Raw genomic sequence first — 20,018 nt, 5'->3', positions numbered from 1 at the left:
TTATGTACCAAACAGTGTACTTTAATACTTGGCCTGACTTTGATTTACAGCCTCTGGTTCAGGACTCAAATCTTGCACCATGCCCAGTGCTTCAGGCTCTCTCTCTACTATGTTCCCTGCTGCTGCTGCTTTCCCCCCCTCCAACCCCCCCAAATGTGGAGAATGTTTACCCATCATTTTGGTAAAGCATAATGCGTGAACTGAAAATGACCCAGTGGGCTAAACACTCTTTTATGGCCACCTTATGTTGCCACTTTTGTCCCATTTGTTCTTTGGTTTCCCCTTTTTTCATACAACCAATAGACATAACTTCGTTTTTAATTGTTTTTAGTTTTATATAGTGGGCCTGGGAATGTTAGGTTTGGGACTTGAATTGAGAAGTGTAGTCTTAGAGTTGTTCTGAAATACTGGGATAGGCATTATTACATTATGTTTTACAATGCTATGTATATAAGAAGTAAAACAGAAATTTTGTAGTGACATTACAAAGGAGGCTTTGCCGGAACTCCCAGTGGACGTAAGAGGCTGTCTGAGGATTCCTTTCCAGGATCAGGCCTTCAAACACTTTATTCCGCAAGTACTTGGCAAAGTGCCTTAAGTTCTGCAGGAAAGGGACTAAATACAGCATTGCTCCTGCAAGCTGCAATGTTGGGAACTCAAGTTTTTTGTGAAAGGCAATGTAAACACAATAGCTGGCTTCAGTCTTATTGTAGTAATAATTGAAAGAATATTTGATAACTTGTAGCCTTAAAAAATATCCTTAATATTTTGGGGTTCTTAAAATGTAATTACAAAATAAATTTGATTTTCTTCTGTGTGTGTGTGTGTGTGAGAGAGAGAGAGAGAGAATCAAACATTTAACTTTTCCTGTACAATAATGATGTTTGATTACTGCATAAAAATACCTTTCCAGTAACACAAGAAAATTCTTTAATGTTTTACAAGTACAAAAATGTTCTCTGGGGCTGACGGCTATATGTTTTTTCAGAAATACTGATGGTATACTCTAACCACAGCATTCTTCACTGATAATACAGTACTTGTAGCTATTGATGTGTAAAAGCAAATCCTTCAGTTCTGTAACACTGCTTCCTGTGTCAAGTTTTGGTAGAGTTTTGTAGACTGTAACTATTTCCTTATTTTAATAAGTTGTACACCCATTTGCATCAAATCTTGTTTTACTAGTATGAAGTGCTCCTGTGTGTACAAGATCATGATGATCCAGCCATCGACGTTTGTAAAAAGCTCCTTGGCAAATACCCGAATGTTGATGCTAGATTGTTTATAGGTAAGTAATGCAACTGCATGGCATAATTCATGCCTTTATAAATGGATCGTAAAGAAGCTAACAGGAAAAAAATGTTTGGAGTCTTCTAAACTGGGAAACCTGTATTTGTCTGTGGATGCTGGTTCTGTAGTAGGACAGCCTATTCGAAGGAAATGTAAGCTTGTCATCGACATCCTGACGCCAATTAAAAAAACAAACTCCAAGGAGGATAATTTGTGCGAATTAATATTAGCCACTCTCTTCTACTCCAGAATCACTCCTCTCAGCGCTAGGGCTGTGCAGCTTATCAATTACTTCAGCCTTAAGACTGCAAAAAACAATTGTGCATTGGACCTCGATGCCAGTTGGCGAGGCCTGAATACCCAGAAATGATTTTAGAGTGTTACCACGTACCTTCATGATAGTAGGTCTGCTCCTAAGACATTTTCCTACTCTACACACTTGTAGGATTGGCCACCTCCTCTCCTCTATGTGCCTTGTGTTTAAAGGAGGGGAAAGGATCTTTAGTGCTCAGAATCTTTATTGCTCTCCCTGCCTAACTTTGAACAAACTGAATGATGTCTGGTACTCTGCTAGGGACAAAAATGCTGAGGTGGTGGTTATTTTTATTTGTATTACCATAGTGCCTAGGCACCCCAGTCATGGACCTGGACCCCATTGCACTATCTGCTGTACAAACACAGAACAACAAGTTGGTCCCTGCACCAAGGAACTTTTAATTCTATTCTCCCACCCAAACAAACAAACAAAAATCATACCCAAGAGAGTCATTGCCATATATAATATCAGTTGAGTTGGCAAACTCAGGAGAAGGGGACTCTAAGCTCTTAGAATGCAGTCTCTGAGTCCCAGCAGATAGCTGTTGTATGTACAGGGCCCTTAGTGTGATAAACAGTAATTTAGTGAGCTTATAATATTGTCTCTTCGATACAAAATTTAATAAAAATGTTCTTTGGAAAAACTACAGTATCTGTTAATGGGATGAATATATGTCACATGTAACATAGGCTTCGACTGTCTTCTTTGTTTGGCTAAGAAGACCAGAATAGATTTTCAGAAGTGAAGGTTAGCATTTACCACTACCACCCTAATTTTGGAGGGGAGGGATATAGAGTCTGTATTCTATTACATATTTGTAAAATAGCTTCTGGATTTTGGAAACCATGCATGATGTGTATAACTGTTTTTTATTTTTAATTTTAAGGTGGAAAAAAGGTTGGCATCAACCCCAAAATTAACAATTTAATGCCAGGGTATGAAGTTGCCAAGTATGATCTCATATGGATATGTGACAGTGGAATCAGAGGTTGGTGTATGGTGTGATGGTGGTATTTGGAATGTTGTCTTTAAAAATACAGTACTGCCTACTGACTACCTGCTTCTTGGCTGTACCGCTAGAAGGTCTGCTTTAATTTGGGATCTTAAATGAGATGGCTTCTGAATTCAATTATATGAAATGTTGTCTGTATTTCAATTTAGTGGATTTTTGTTGATCACTCCAAAGCTAAATTAAGCTGCACCTGTGTGATTAATGCTCAGTGAATAGCTCTGCACAGACACAGGCACTAACTGATTGGTGGTTTTGTACACATACGCTCTAAGATGAAATAAATAAATAAATAAATAAATTAATGGAGATATCCCATCTCCTAGAACTGGAAGGGACCTTGAAAGGTCATCGAGTCCAGCCCCCTGCCTTCACTAGCAGGACCAAGTACTGATTTTGCCCCAGATCCCCAAGTGGCCCCCTCAAGGATTGAACTCACAACCCTGGGTTTAGCAGGCCAATGCTCAAACCACTGAGCTATCCCTCCCCCCTGGCATGTCTCTTGCTGTAATGTACAAGTTAAAAAAATAAGAGACTTTACTCCTAAGTAATGTCTTTCAGTTAAAGTAGCACATCCAATTTTTAGATTTAGAGGATGTTTGCACTTCTAAAAATGAAACAAGTATTTTGATACTTCTAGTGATTGAGTTACTTGTACTCTAATTTCAGGTCTCAATCATAACTACAGGTATTTCTCCTTTTGCAGAAAATCTAATTTTAAAAAATTGGTGTCAGTTTTTATTGTCCCACTGCTGCCAGTCTGCAAATTTATGCTAGACTGTAAATGTTGACAGCTCCAGTCTTAGTGGAATTTTGTTACACAAAAATATAGTTCACCAAATACGTGACTAACCTTTTCTGCACTTTTAGTAGTAGAATATAAGCTTGAATAGATCTTTATAGAGTGAACTTCACTACTAATAATGAACAAATGGTTTCATAGAACAAATGGCATACAGTGTTTGCATACTAATAATCTGTTTATCATTTACTTAGTAACACCAGACACCCTAACTGATATGGCCAATCAAATGACCGAGAAAGTTGGTTTGGTCCATGGTTTGCCCTATGTAGCAGACAGACAGGGCTTTGCTGCCACTTTAGAACAGGTGAGTGCAATATTACTTTCTTTTGTTGTGATTTCTTTCCAACAATATGTTTTACCTTTAATGAGCTTTTTATATATAAATTTAAAAAAATTTGATAACATTCGCATGCGTATTAAGCTTAGTTTACAGGAAATTGTAACAGTGTTGACAGCCCGTGGTTCACAACTTTAGGATTACAAGATTACAACTTTATAATAAATCTAAAACCTTTATTTATATAAAGTTTGTGAGAACTGACCAGGAAAGTCACTGCTTTCAGCACCGTGCCCAATTGATTGAGCTTCCTCTGTGGTTTTGTGGGGTGGGGGAAGCTTTTGAATTCACCTCTGATGTGCTGGCAGGGCAAGTTCTTTGCTGTGAACTAGAAGTGAGACTGTTACTGCCCTTTGTTTAAGCAGCAGTTCTTGTCCATTGGATCCATGTATTACAGAACAAATAGCCGCTCCCTTAATGTCCCAGCAGCCTAGTCACAACTCTGCTGCCAAATGGGCTTTCATGCTGGCCCTGAAGACCCCTCTGCCCACCCGGAGGGGTACTGTGGGTTAAAAAATTTTGGAGAGACTTGTGAGTATTCGCCCTTGGATGAATTTCACCCTTCGTAAATATTTACTTTAATATAATTGTAAGCAGAAATATATACGCCCCCTCTTCTGAAGAACCATCCCTAGGGTAAAAACATTTAGTTTAGTTGTGAACAAAGGAACCGTAATGGCTTAAGGTAAGACACGGGTGCAGTCTGTGTGTGATCTGATAGTAAACACTTTATTTCTAGTAATTTTTTTGTAAAACCACTAATGGGCCACTTATAGGAACTGTGATGTGCATGTTTTATTCCTGAAGACCAAACTTCATTTAGAGTGGTTGGAAATTTATGATGTAAATAAAAAGGATCAAATTAAAATGCTGTAGTTTGAATAAACAAAACTTTAAAATCTCAGGAAATCCAAAGTGAAGTTTCCATTAAAAAAAAAAAACACCACCAAAAAAACTGAATTTTTTGCCTTGCCAAAGCACATCCTTTAGCTATTCACTAGATAACCCTTCACGACCAATCACCAGGCTTCCTTTACGCTTCCAATACTGAACCATCACATCCCCCCCAAAGCACCACATAACTGAGAGATACCTCTATGTAGTCCAGAAACACTGCCCTCAATTCTCCATCACATAGTGCAGTGGTCTCCAAAGTGGGGTGCGTGCACCCCAGGGGGTGCGCAAGAGGATCCTTGGGGGTGCGCGGCAGTTCGGGCGGGATACTGATAGGGGTGCGCGATCAAAAAAGTTTGGAGACCACTAACATAGTGAAAGGAGTAGTCCTATGACTCAGTCCACTTTTCACACTATATATTGACAGGGATATCTAACTTTTCCTTACCCTCCTAATACAATATTACTAGTGATACTGTGCCATCGAGATAAACAAAGATCTAACTTACCTTGTGTATGCTACACTCTTCTAAAATCTGAATTTGTACTCAGCAACTTTGCTTATTTTTAAATTTACAGCCAGGACCCTATTAAGTGCATTATTGCTAGGGAATGGGTACCAAACTCCAAATGTCCAGATTCTCAAACATTTCTGCTTGCTTTTACAGAATTCCAGTGAACAGTTCTTTAGGGTAGATTTCCAGCCTTAGTGCTATCTGATAACACGCTTTGATTTCGTAACTTCCACAACTTAGTGTTTTGGTTTTGAAGAACTATACTTGCAATGTTAATATTTTGTCAAGTAACTTTAATGATGCCAATTTTTTACATTGTAATTGATGCTGGCAGTTGGTAGAGCAAAGTTCAGTTTACCAACTGATACTTAATTGCTTAATCTCTCTGACGTGCTATTGATAAGTTTAGCAGAACTCTATTATTATTTTTTTATATAATTTCAACAGATAATATACATGTTTATTTTTAAGCATTTTCTATTTTTATTGATTTTGAATTTTCAGTTATGGGAATTTTTTGTGGGGATCAGACAATAATTACTTAATGACCGACATTGAGATGCAAAAAATTAAGCTTTATAACCGTTTAAGCAGAAATGGTCAACATCATATGTCAAAATATACAGCATAAATATCCTTAAATCAAACACTAAGTTCGCAAGCAACATTTTTCTTACTTGCCTATCTGTAAATTTCAATTATTATTGACAGAAATATTTTTTGGTTGGTTTGTGTGTGTACAGTGAAATTGACATTTACCACCTAAAAATCTAATCCTTTAACTGTTTGCTCTGTGTGTGTGTGTGCGCGCGCCTGCCTGCCTGCCTGCCTGCCTGCCTGCCTGCCTGCAAATGAGCACAAATGGTGGATATGGCTGGTGACATGAGCTCTGCTGGATTCTTCATAGGCCCTTGGAAGTTCTTCAAAGCTGATTATGATGTTTATAGGTGAAACCTCAGCTTAATATTTTTATAATAAATAACTCCAAAATTCTCCATCTACCCTTATTAAAATCGATACTGTACACCATTCTGATTTGAGGACTCGTGGGACCACAGTTTTATTTTATTCTAGATCAAGTTGTTTTTGAGACAGTTCATCAAAATTGCTGTGTTTTGTGTTCTGCACTGGTGTTATAGATTCAAATGGATAGTTGCAGAATTCTAGAGGGGGTAATATGTTCTGGTCTCCTGTGTCATAAAACCTTGTTTATCTAAGTCTGAGTTCTTGGACTATGTACTCATAATAGGGCAGTGAAACACAATAAATACTTTAAGTGGGAATGAGACAATGTAAAGCAGTAAGAATTCATAACAAATATTAATACATTAACAAGTAAACCGCATTGTGCCTAATACAAGATGGGCGATTTGATATTTGCATTTTTAAAGTGAAAAACTTTTGAAACAAAGCTGCTTTCTTCAGTTTAGGACAAGAAGTGAACGTGTCGTTTTTGATTCTTTCTATGCTATTCTGTACTATGCAGGCAGAGGCGTGTCAAAGCAAATAGATAGCACAATACAAAAACTGTAGCTGCTTGAAAGGTTTCTGCCAAGTTTCTTTTAGTGAAGTCAGCCACCTCTAGCTAGCCATTATCTTGTCAAAATCTTTTAGAGAAATAAATCTGATAGTAAAGATGCCATAAGTGAAGTAGAAAGTCATTTGACTAGAAAAATAATTTGCACAAATTGCTTGCATAGTTTTAAAGCCCGATTTATTACTATTCTCTTTTTGTAGGTCTATTTTGGCACTTCACATCCCAGATCATATATTTCTGCCAATGTAACTGGCTTCAAATGTGTAACAGGAATGTCTTGCCTGATGAGAAAGGATGTATTAGACCAAGCTGGAGGACTGATAGCTTTTGCACAGTACATTGCTGAAGATTACTTTATGGCCAAAGCAATAGCTGACCGGTAAGATAACTTCCAGTTAGTCTTCTTTAGACAATATTAAGTTTACAGTGTGTTCTATACTTACATTCTTTGTTTTTGTAAGATAAAACGAATGCCTCTTGGTTAAGTATTTGATTTGAGGCACATTCACTGTGTATGTTTAAAACTATGGTAGGTGTTCCCATGTAGTGCATAAGTAGCAGCATAAGCCCCCCACCCTTCTGTCCCCTGTGCACGAAATGTCCTCTCTGAATTAATCTGTAGGGGCTTCTACCCTCTACTCCTGCAAGTACCTCCTGAAGAGCACCACCTTCTGGGACCTCCGCAAGGAGGTAGCAAACAGGTGATGGCCAGGTTGTGCAGCATTGGGGATATATGATTGTATTGTTTTAATTAAAAAAAAAAAAAAGTCTTTCAGTTGATTTGGAACCCCCAAGCTATGCACACGCTAACCTATGGAATCATGGAAACTTATTTTCATTACCGTGCTCATCCCTTTTCTCCTCCTGTTAGTCACGTTCTTTGCATCTTGTTTCAAATAAGAGTGCAAGCTCTTTTGTGGCAAGGTACGGGCCTACCTGTGTGTTAGTGCCGTGTCAGCCCCAAGGAGCTTGTGACTGACTGGGGTTTCTAGATACTGCCACAGTGCAAATAACTAAGAACAATGGTGGAAATGTGTGTCCATCTATCCTATATGAATAGATCCTTTGAGAAGTAATTAAACTTGCATCTCAATTTCAGAAGTCTACAAGGGATCATTTTTTCTGTGAACATGGCACAAACATAATCTGTGTTGTTGCTGTTGACTCAGGTTTTCTGAAGTAGTAATATGTGACTCCTTTTTCAATTACCAGTCTCTCTTGCGTGTGGAAAGAGAAATTATTGCTTATATTCAGCATGATAGTTTAACCATTTTATTACAGCATGAAGGACATGTTATCATTGCCATATAACACTTGAGTTGTTCTTTACGTATGTTATTTGGAAGTTACTTATGACTTGCATTCATTTTCAGAGGTTGGAAATTTGCAATGGCCACACAAGTTGCAATGCAAAACTCTGGTTCATATTCCATTTCACAGTTTCAATCCAGAATGATCAGGTAAAAATTCTAACTATATAGATTTTTCTCCTGTCTTTCTCTGTCATTGCCTCCAATCAGTTCACAATTATAAGGTATAATGCACTTTTCCGAACTAACCATTTGACCTAGTAGCCCAAATAGAACTGCTAAAGTATCAGTTTACATTCTGATGCAGCTTTCATGCGGGAGAGCTTTCTAATGTATTATTGAGAGAGAAATAAACACTGAAGAGCTTTTAATAGAACAAATATAAAAATGTAAGCAAGCATTTTTCTAAATACTTCAGTATACTCCAGTAGAGATGTTTTGGACTTTGTGTGCAATAACCATATAACAGATATTGTTTATGCCAATATTTGCTGGAGTGGATATTAAGCAAAAGATTAGAGGAGGGTTTTATTGAAAAGAAACGTAAAGCACAACTTACTGAGGGAAAGGGGAGGAAATGAAAACAGAATTTTCACTATGTATTATGCAGCAAAGTTTGTCTGGTATTAAAAATAGACTTTATATTTTTAATTTTAGGTGGGCCAAGCTGAGAATTAACATGCTCCCTGCTACGATAATTTGTGAGCCAATCTCTGAATGTTTTGTTGCCAGTTTAATTATTGGATGGGCCGCTCATCATGTTTTCAGATGGGATATAATGGTATTTTTCATGTGTCACTGTTTGGCATGGTTTATATTTGACTACATTCAACTAAGGGGTGTCCAGGTATGTAGTTGGAGTCCATATTGACCTGTGTCTTATACTGAAAGGTATTGCTAATGCCATTATTACAGTTAAAACTGACTTCACTTGAGAATCTTGTATAAAGCACCATCCTGGGAGATAGGCTAGAATTTGGCCTCATGCATTTTCTGCTATCTTGCATTCATGCAACCCCAGTTTAAATGGGAGTGTAAGGCAGGACAGAATTTGGCTTTCTGTTCTAGTTTTGTTCTTTGTAAATACTGCCCCTCTCTGCAAACTTAGGGAATTTTGAAATATGATACTTGAAAGACCAGCATCTTCTCTAGATGTTTGCTTATGAGCACCTTCCCTTTTCCCTTCAAGATATTATACACTCAAATGCCTAGGGAGGGAAAAGGTATGAACTACTCATGGCCTAAAACCTAGCTTCATCCTGGTGATGCACGAGGAGATTGGTGTTTGTTTTTAATCTGCTTTAGCTGCAAAGCCTGTGGGTATGTCTATGAGGTGAGCTGTGGTGGTGATTCTTAGCTTGAGGAGACACTAGCTCTGATTGAGCTAGCACACTAAAAATAGAGTGTAACTGCCGTGGCATGAGCCGGGGGAAGGACTAGCTACCCAGAGTACAATCCTGTCTGAGGCCATAGGCATGAAATTAGGATGGCTAGCCCCTGCCACCTCTTGCTCGGCCATGGCTGCACTCTATTTTAGCATGCTAGTTTGATCAGATCTAGTGTGGTTATGTCTCCTTGAGCTGAGAATCACACCCTTAGCTCTAAGTGTAGGCATATCCTGTGACTTAAGAAAGCTGAGCTGTTTATACATTCACCCTAACTTGAAAATGGTACAGAAAAAAATATAAAATCAGCAGTAAAAATGCAGTGAGGGGACTTATTACTGGGGGGGAGGGAGCGGCAAGAGGACTTCAACAGAATTTCAAATGTGGGAAACCACTGCATGGATCATAGTGTTCTAGTCTCAAGATGGCACTGCAGGAATCTTTCAAATTGATCCCTCCTTTCTGCACCATCACCACACTCCCTCCCTCTTTTTTCTAAAAAAAAAAAAAAAAATCTTAGAATTGACTAGCATTGAAATCTTACATTTGGTCTTGTGCCTGGCGTCCTTCTTGCCAGCACCCTTAGTGGTGTGAAATTGATTCAAAATCAGTTTCATTTTACTACTGGAGGCAAAGAAACAGCACCACTGCTTTAGAGCACAGGCAGAATTGGAGTCCTGGACATTTTTACCTTTCTTCAGCTTGCCATCTGACCTTTGTTCTGGTGATTCTGGTCCAAATCCTCAGGAGCATTTCACCCTCCTTGGACACACTATCAGTGTACTGTAGCCCAGGGAGGAACATCTGGTATAAGGATGATCCTGCAGTGGCATATGGCTGACTTAGGGGCTCATTCTGTACACACCTTCTTTGCTGTCGCTGTAGTGGGGAAGGAAGAGGTAGAACCACATGCCCCATTGCATTTCATAGACCTTCATAGGCCTTGGTTCCATGTGGCCCTTATAGGCTGATATGACTTAAAAACATCTCTCTGGCTGCTCTCACACAGCACCTGGTGGAATGCATGCACCACAAGCAAGGCTAGCATTGGGTAATGCCAGTGGGAGCTTCGTGCCAGTTTTGCACTCCCCTCTCCCTCTCCACATCTTATGTGCTTTTCATTTGGAATGAAATACACCCCTGTGCAGAGGGACCACACAGGACCTGTGCACTATTTACATCTTCCTTAAGCCCTGTTCTGCAGGCTTAAATGGTACATAGGTCTTGTGCCATGCTCTCTGTATAGGGTGGATTTCACTCTTTGGGAGTACCCAAGCATCTGGCCCACTAAGTACTATTTTAGTGTGTGAGAGATGCTTTTCCAACTCATCTCTGTTGCCTAAAATGGAATGTCTATTTGAAGGTCTGGTCTCTTTTATAGTCTTCATTTGAAGAGACAGTTAACTAATGAGAAACTTGAGCCATTCTCCTTTTTCCCCCATCTCCTCCTTCTGTACACAAGTGATTTCTCAAACCCTGCTAGTGATCATGCCATGATCCTACCATTTAATGTGTAGTATTCATCACGGCAGGTGAATAGTTAACTTTGTTTGAGAAGTACAACAATTTTCAGACAGTGTATGTGAAAATAATATAAGCTTTCTTTTGACCAAGAGTACTTTTGAAATTGTATCTTGTTGTTGGTGTGTTTCTAAGTGTCTGATCCATCTCCCAGTAAAGTTAATTAACTTCATTGGGTGTTGAATCAGGCCCCAAAGCATTCCACTGTGGCTGAAACACAGTACAGTATTGAAAATATTTACTAAATGGGTTGCTTTGAAATTGGGCAGGCTACAGTATGTTGGCAAAATGGATGCTGTTGTATATTTTGAGGATAATTGCTTAACCTAACACAATTTAATTGATAAAAGACTGTACACATATGATAATACACTTCTCTTTAAACAAGATGTGCCCATAAAATAAATATTTAATTTAGTAGTTGCATTAAATATTAATGTCTGTGTTTCATTCCCAGGGTGGTGCTCCGTGTTTTTCAAAACTTGATTACGCAGTAGCTTGGTTCATCAGAGAATCCATGACAATATACATTTTCCTATCTGCCTTATGGGACCCCACTATTAGTTGGAGGACAGGACGCTACAGATTACGCTGTGGAGGCACTGCAGAGGAAATCCTTGATGTATAGCCCCAGCTTTGTGACTGTATTTCAAAAAAGAAAAAAAAGGAGAAAAAAAGTATTATAAATTATGTTTATATAAATGCTTTTAAAAAAATCTACCTTCAATAGTTTTATTACTTGTATGTTTTGGTATTTGTTCTTTAATTTATTTTTGCATGGCACTTGCATCTGTGAAAAAATACATCTGTAGTTTTGGCCAAATGGTACCTTCTTTTTTATGTATAAAAGGAAATCAAGAGAATTGGTCCCAGGATCCATTTTCTTTATGAATATTCTGCAGTAAACTCTAAAGACAGTATCCTTCAGTACAGGAAAAGCTTCTTGCTCTGTGGTACGCTATCTTAGTAAATTGAGAGGTAAAATGGCCTTTGTCCATTGGATTGCAGCAGATTGGAGAGTAACATCACTACAGAAGTACAACAAGCTTCTGCAGCATTTGAAAGATGGAGCTAGTAGCGGAACACTAGGAGAGAAGTCCTTAGATGCTTTATGCCTACCTCTTGTAGTTGCTGCAGAGCAAATATAAACTAATAGATAACTAGGCCTTGCAAAAAACAAAAGCTGGAGTCTTGTATTTATATGTATATATTAAAACTATTTTTTTTGTCTCATTGCAATGAACCAAAAGTGGACTGAGTTTGGGGTGGGTGGGTGGAATTATTAGTTAGCCATGTGTTGAGGGCATCTTTTGGCCAACTCTGATTGGTTCTGTCTTGAACCATTGTTATCACTGTGCTGTAATTAGCCTAGCTAATCCCCTTCATCATTCCTGTCCTCTTTAAGGAGTTTTTTGTTTCTGTGGGTGAATGTTTTGATAATTGTGTGTGTTGGGGGGGGGGGGGGGGGGAAAGCATTTCAAAAACATTTCACACATGAGCTATTTTCTTACACAATGTCTTATTGTTAATAAGAATGTAATTTCATGATGCAGGTATTTAATATCTTTTTTTAAGCGAGCAGATAATATACCTATACTAGTCATGAATAAATATTAAATTGCAGTAGATATTGTGAGTATATTAACGGGCAGGATGAATTTGCTGTTACTGATTACATTGTAACCTTAATTTAACTAAGTCTACACTCTTGGCTTTTTGTCTTCTACTTTTAGTCTAGTCTTTAAATTGGATTTTTTTGTATTCCAATGGTATGATTAAGGACTAGATTATAACCAAGTTGTAAATGCATGCTGTATTCTTTCCCTCTCGGCTCCTATGAGCTTATTTTCCACCCCCATTGTGAGATTGTTCTTGACTTGTGGTGAACTGGACTTGTTTAGGTTTTTTTGTTTAAATATTTAAAAACAAAAATTTAAAACCGTACAAAGCAAAATTGGAGAGGGACATTGCATAAGCCTTATGGTTTTTTATAACTGTATACTGCTTCTTCTTGAGAATGGGATGAATGTCTGCTGCTAAATGCAGGGCTAGCCTTGTCACTATGGCAGCTTTAAATGCTAATTTATACGCCACTCCTGTGTCAAAGCATAATGTGTAGCATATTAGCAATAATTATATGTATTTATAAAAAATGGACAATTTTTCACCTTACTGAGCCAATCCATTACTTGTCTATCTGATATACACACGTGTGTTTGTGTGTGTGTGTACATATTCTGAGGCAAAGTGCTTCACCCAGCTTCATATTCTTTTGCCTTATGACATCACTGAATTTGTTTTTGAAGGGCATTTTTTCTACATGAAAACAAAGGCTTTTTGATGCATGTTCCATTCTTTACATGTGAATCGGGGAGAAACTCTTCCTGAGGAAAGGTGCACGCTGAAAACCAGTCTAGTTGTGACCCACTGAAAGGTTGCTTTTTTTTAATCACTACTATACAGATGAATTTTGCTGACAATGTGTATATTTTATTTGTTTCATGAAGTTTGGTTGACGCCATTCATTGCACTGCTAAAGTGAAGCCGAGCTTGTTACTTAGTTTTACGCTGTTCTCCATGTGGGCAGCGTAAAAGAAAAAACCAAAAAGGCTGAACAGACTTCATTTTTTTAAAAGTTTGTAGGTATGACGAATAACTGTTTTGATGTGCTTTTTGCATTGGTGGAGCCTTCATCACTTAAAAAGAAAATGACGCTTCATTTAAGCAAACAGCTTGATTTCTTGTATTGTTAGAAAGTTGAGTTGATGAAATGGAAACCAATACTTTTGAGTACTGCAGAGGGCACTGCAACAGAACTGCATAAAAGTTATGGTTAAATATGGTTGGTTTTAAAAGTCTTGATCAACAGATGTCTAGAATCTACCATGTTTATTATTTAAAATCATTGTCTTGTTTTTGTTTAAAAAAATAAATTTTGAATAAATCAAATGTTTGGAATATAAATGTGTTTTTACTTTATTCAACTGAACTAATGTTGCCTTAAAAACACACACACACACACACACACACACAAAACTTGTGTTAATTACCAGTAGTTGTCTTGCTGTAAAATAAAAATATAACTTTAATTCATAGCATTTCTATGGTGCTATTCTCTGTAGTAACTGAATCCAGATTACTACAACAAATATGATCCAGTTACATTTTGGTAAATGTGCACAGCAGATCATTTCTAGAAATCTGTCCATACTACAACTTTGAACTACTTTAAAGAACTCCACACGGCTTCTTAAAAAAAGAACAAAATTTACGAAGTGTATTCTGAACCCTGCTAAGGAGTTTCTTCTGAACACATTTCAACCTAACAGGTCATTTGTGGAAGGTTTGCTGCAGAAACATGTTAGTTTTCTTACAAGCAACTCAATTCTACAAACATGGTGTGAAAAAGGTACAGGGTTGCAAAGTGTGTACTTCCCAACCAGAAAGTAAACAGATTTAGTATGATCATGCATTAAAATAAGCAAGCGTGCAATTATAAAATTAAATGTTGACTTCACAGATACGCACCTGTGGTTTTGTGCTATTGGACATTTGAAGTTTACATGCCTATGGGGTCTGTTTATGATAGCACATTTATTTAAAGTGCTCGTTTATTTGAACGTGATCATTTAATAAACTTCTTAAAACATCATTGTCTTCCTATAGTTATGGGGGTTTAGGGCAAAGGTCACAAGTTATGGGACTGAATGATACCCATCATTTGTCCCATAAGGCCATGTGGACGTCTGTACTGGTTCCTGGAGTGGTTTTGGGAATAGTTCTCCTATTTTCATATATGTATTGAACTTGCTATAGTCTGATTACTGTATTGTACCAAGGTGGGTATCATCCCCATAGAACATGTGGAAATCGAAGCAGAAATGGCTCCTCCCCCCGTCCCCCCCCATTACTACTTTAACACATAGGTATGTCCACTCTGCCGTTGGGAGTGAGCCTTCTTTCCCAGGGAGGCAGAGTTGTGTTGGTGGGGCGGGCGCTAGCGTAATAAAAATAGCTGTGAACGTTGTGGCATGGCAGAGGCTCAGGATAGCCATCCAAGCTCAGAGTTGGGGGTAGGGTAGGCTTGAACTAGACGCTATCCCAAGTGTCTGCTGGTGCACACGGCTATTTCAGTGAGCGCAAGACCGGTTAGCAAAACTCTGTCTGCCAGGGCTGGGAGGCTCACTTTCAGCTGCAGGGTAGACATAACTGTATAACAATGGCTCTTCTCTTTGGCAGGAGTGGAGGGAATTATTCACAGATCGAATAATGGGAACATTTTGCAGGGAACTTTTTGCAAAAAAAAAAAAAAGTGTCCCTTATTTTTAAATATATATTTTCTTTTTAATTTTCAATCAAGCCTATTCAGTCCCTTCAGGGGCATTCATCACCTCACAGGATCAGACCCTGGAAGTAAGGAGGTAAAGTATTTCCTTCATTTCAGAAGTGGAAGGAATACCCACGCTACTGTATTGCAGCACATAGATAAAAGTAGCGATATTACCCTTTTAAGCCAGTTTGTTTGGAAACACCTACCTCTGACAGTTTAATACTGTTAGGAGCTTTTAAAGGATTCAGCCAGCCCATCACAACCCGGAGATGACTAGATTTAGCACTGGCGTGAATACTGCAACGATGCCTGCAAAATGCACGTTACCACAATTAAGGGTTGGTTTCCTGGTCTTGGGAAATTGCATCTTATGAGAAGATGATACAGATTGTCAGCCTCATGACCACAGGGTAAAGTGTCACAATATGGGGGAAAAGCTTCCTGGAAATTACAACCACCTCCTATGTTGTGTGCTCATTGTAACGCAAATCCTTCCAGCTGCTCAAAGATCCAGTAAACAGGCTTTGCACATGGGAAGGGGAAGTGACTGTGAAAGAGACAGACAGACTTTGTCCCCACCCCACTTCCCTCCAGGCTCATGAACAGTTTTGGAGCTTCTCCATGGCCATTACTGCAACCCAGGGGTGCTGGAACTAGGGATGTGGCAGAACCCCCAGCTTGCAGTGGTTTCCATCAAACGCAGGGTTTATAGTTTTGTTCAATGGCTTTCTACACCCCCACTATAAAAATTGTTCCAATGCTGCAGTCCATGGGCAACAGCACCCTCTATGGCCACTGTAAGCTGCCTTAGAGATTGGCTACTTTCCACTAGCGTCCTTATGACTGTGGAGAAGCAACAATGGGAGCCTTGCCAGTGATCCACAAGGAGTACGGGTAGGCATAACAGCAGCCACCAGGGCCATTGACTATTGGTAGTTTGGAGCGTTGACTTGTGTCATGTGACTGGGGCCAGAAGGAAATGAAGACCAGTTTTTTACCAGCACTTCCTATGTTCAACAGCTTTATTAGGTGGTGTTGGAAGAAAACTGAATCACTGGGAAAGTGGCGCAAATGAATCTGCCTGAATCTCTCTGTCTGGCAGTGATCCTAGCAGAGAACTGCAGGAGGTGGCTACTTCCAAATTTTCCTGGAAGTAAGAAGTACTGAAAAACCACCAAGGACAGAATCATCCACATTCAATGACATCCTGAGCCAAGCCAGAATTTTAGTCAAGAATACCACGTTTTCTTAAAAACCCAGCTGCCAGATGAGAGCATTGACCATCATATTATAGAGTTGCTCCATGAGAACAGTTGAGGCGGTTGTATTTAGACTTCAGACTGCAAGAGTGTTTTCCAAAGTGATGCAATGAAAAATGCGGTCAGGTCTGATGTGATGCAGAAGTTTCAAAATTCTGCACATTCAAATGCCCTTCTAGGAGATATATCTTTAAGCAACTTCCTTATGAGACTGTCTCAAATCTGGAATATCCTGTCCCAGGTGAAAATCTGAACCCAGATCAAAATTTTGCAAATACTCTCTATCTTTGTCTGCTGTGTATAGCTCTGATTCTGTTTTCTATGTGTCTCTTTCCCTGGAAGAAGACTGCCCATCTGTCTCTGAAGTGTCCCTAGTCTCTTTTTGCCAGAAGCTGGGAATGGGCAACGGGATGGATCACTTGATGATTGCCTGTTCTGCTCATTCTCTCTGAAGCACCTGGCATTTGCCATTGTCGGAAGACAGGATACTGGGCTGGATGGACCATTAGTCTGACCCAATATAGCTGTTCTTATTTTTGTAGTAAACTACCATCCACTTAACAGCTTAAAACCAGCTCATAAGGTGGTGTGATCAGCATAGCTCCTTTGAAGTCAATAGCGCTATCATGCTTTGAAGATTTGGCCCTTAGATTTGTAAGCAGTCTGCAAAGCAGGGATAGAACTCAGATCCTTTGGCTCCAAAAAACACAGGATTCAACCACTTGAGTTAAAAGACGCTCACTTTTAGGTATGCCAGTAGTAAGGCTTATAGTAACACTGACATCCTATAACAGTAGATAATAACTGTACATGTTTATTCCCACACACACCATTACAAGTTGCATCAGGGACTAGAGGTGTTTAGGAATCTATTCTGCCCTGCACAGTGGAATTTAGCTACCTACTCTACTTTCAGTTTCCATAAATCTGGGTCGCAACTCATCCTGAGCACAGCAAAAAATTGAAGAATTTGACCCTGATTGGATTCATTCAAGTACCTGTATCTGTTTGAGGTTGTTTCCTCTGCTCAAGTTGCATCAGTGAACACAAATATGACCTCAAGCAATGGAATATTTTCTACCTGCAGTGAATTACCCGCATTACTCTGTTAAACATAAAATGGTCTAGCACATCTGCTAGCTGCCCCGAGTACAACTTTCTCCCTCTTCCCCTCCCACCTCCCTGGTCCCACAGGTATGTAATCAGAGTAGCTAGTCCATGCTGCCACTCACCACTGCCGTGGTTACCTTACTATTTGTTGTGTGTTAGCTCAATGAGAGCTAGCACAAGTATGATGACAAGCTCGGAATCACACCCCAGCTCCAAGTGTAGATGTAGCCACCATGTGACTTAACTTCTCCCTTTCTCCATGTGGCTAACCCTTGCCTACCTCACAAGGATGTGGTAAGGATTAAATAGTTACAACATGAAGACTTCAGGATATAAATCTCTTCCTCTTAAAAACCCCACACTGGGAAATAACATAATAATGGATGGGAAAGAAGAACAAACTTACACATGGAACAACGCCAACAAGTGCTCTTCACTTCTGTATAACTCTGTACTTCTGCCTCAGAAGAACACAGCTTAGCAGGCCCATTTTCTAGGGCTGTCAAGCAATGAAAAAAATTAATGGTGCGATTAAAAAAATTAATTGTGATTAATCATGCTGTTAATAATAGAATACCATTTATTTAAATATTTTTGGATGTTTTCTACTTTTTCAAATGTATTGTTTTCAATTACAACACAGAATACGAAGTGTACAGTGCTCACTTTATTACAAATATTTGCACTGTAAAAAACAAGAAATAATATTTTTCAATTCACCTAATACAAGTACAGTAGTGCAATCTCTATCATGGAAGTTGAACTTACAAATATAGAATTGTGTACAAAAAATAACTGCATTCAAAAATAAAACAATGTAAAACCTACAAAAAACTCAGTCCTACTTCAGCCAGTCGCTCAGACAAACAAGTTTGGTTACAATTTGCAGGAGATAATGCTGCCCACTTTTTGTTTACAATGTCACCTGAAAGTGAGGAACGCGTTCTCATGGCACTTTTGTAGCTGGCATTGCAAGGTATCTACGTGCCAGATATGCTAAACATCCGTATGTGCCTTCATGCTTCGTCCACTATTCCAGAGGACATGCTTCCATGCTGATGATGCTCATTAAAAAATGTGTTAATTAAATTTGTGACTGTACTCCTTGGGGATAGAATTGTATGCCTCCTGCTCTGTTTTACCTTCATTCTGCTATGTATTTCATGTTATAGCAGTCTTGGATGATGACCCAGCACATGTTCGTTTTAAGAACACTTTCACAGCAGATTTGACAAAACGCAAATAAGGTACCAATGTGAGATTTCTAAAAATAGCTACAGCACTCGACCCAAGGTTTAAGAATCTGAAGTGCGGTCCAAAATCTGAGGGGGACGAGGTGTGGAGCTTGCTTTCAGAAGCCTTAAAAGAGCAACACTCCGATGCGGAAATTACAGAACCCGAACCACCAAAAAAGAAAATCAACCTTCTGCTGGTGGCATCTGACTCAGATGATGAAAATGAACATGCATTGGTCCGCTCTGCTTTGGGTTGTTATTGAGCAGAACCCATCATCATAATGGACGCATGTCTCTGGAATAGTGGTCGAAGCATTAAGGGACATATGACTCTTTAGCAGATCCGGCATGTAAATATCTTGCGACGCCAGCTACAACAGTGCCATGCAAACGCCTGTTCTCACTTTCAGGTGACATTGTAAACAAAAAGTGGGCAGCATTATCTCCTGCAAATTGTAACCAAACTTGTTTGTCTGAGCGACTGGCTGAAGTAGGACTGAGTTTTTTTGTAGGTTTTACATTGTTTTATTTTTGAATGCAGTTATTTTTTGTACACAATTCTATATTCTAGAACCAGGCAGCAGTATCGCCTGTAAATGTAAACAAACTTGTTTGTCTTAGCGATTGGCTGAACAAGAAGTAGGACTGAGTGGACTTGTAGGCTCTAAAGTTTTACATTGTTTTGTTTTTGAGTGCAGATATGTAACAAAAAATTCTTCTTCGAGCGATTGCTCGTGTATTCCACAATGTGTGTGCATGCTCGCCACATGCACCGGTGCCGGAAGTTTTTCCCTTAGCAGTACCCATAATGGGGGAGCCCCGCTGCGACCCCTGGAGTGGCGCCAGTATATTGCGCCATAAAGGGGGCTGCGCGCTCCCCCCACCCTCAGTTCCTTCTTGCCGCCAGTGAAGGTAGTCGGAACTTGTGCTCCAGCTTTGCTGCAGCGTCTTCCTTAGTAGTACGATCTTTGACTGTTACTAGTTTCTCCAGTTAGTAGCCTGGCTCGGGGCATGCCCCGAGCCCCAGGCTTCAAGTTGTGTGACTCCTGTCACAATTCCATGCCCAGAAGCGATCCACACTCCGAGTGTCTTCGCTGTCTGGGCGAGACTCACATAAGTGAGTGCTGTAAAATCTGTAAGTCCTTCAAGCCCCGGACTAAACGCA

At 39.3% G+C, this 20,018-nt stretch overlaps 1 protein-coding gene across 1 annotated transcript in view; it reads left to right on the top strand.

The window, feature by feature from the left end:
- Window positions 1-14,571, top strand: part of UGCG (UDP-glucose ceramide glucosyltransferase) — a 33,297-nt gene extending 18,726 nt beyond the window's left edge. Inside the window, exons 3-9 of the mRNA XM_054031904.1 lie at window positions 1,186-1,288; window positions 2,493-2,594; window positions 3,612-3,724; window positions 6,904-7,082; window positions 8,077-8,163; window positions 8,671-8,860; window positions 11,377-14,571. Of these exons, the coding sequence (XP_053887879.1) occupies window positions 1,186-1,288; window positions 2,493-2,594; window positions 3,612-3,724; window positions 6,904-7,082; window positions 8,077-8,163; window positions 8,671-8,860; window positions 11,377-11,547 (945 nt within the window). The 3' untranslated portion in view covers window positions 11,548-14,571. The remainder of the gene's footprint in view (window positions 1-1,185; window positions 1,289-2,492; window positions 2,595-3,611; window positions 3,725-6,903; window positions 7,083-8,076; window positions 8,164-8,670; window positions 8,861-11,376) is intronic.
- Window positions 14,572-20,018: the final 5,447 nt, after the last annotated feature.

The sequence above is a fragment of the Malaclemys terrapin genome, chromosome 6, assembly GCF_027887155.1.
Source record: "Malaclemys terrapin pileata isolate rMalTer1 chromosome 6, rMalTer1.hap1, whole genome shotgun sequence".
NCBI lineage: Eukaryota > Metazoa > Chordata > Testudines > Emydidae > Malaclemys > Malaclemys terrapin.
Note: the sequence above shows the minus strand (reverse complement) of the source record. Positions and strands in the feature narration are given on the sequence as shown.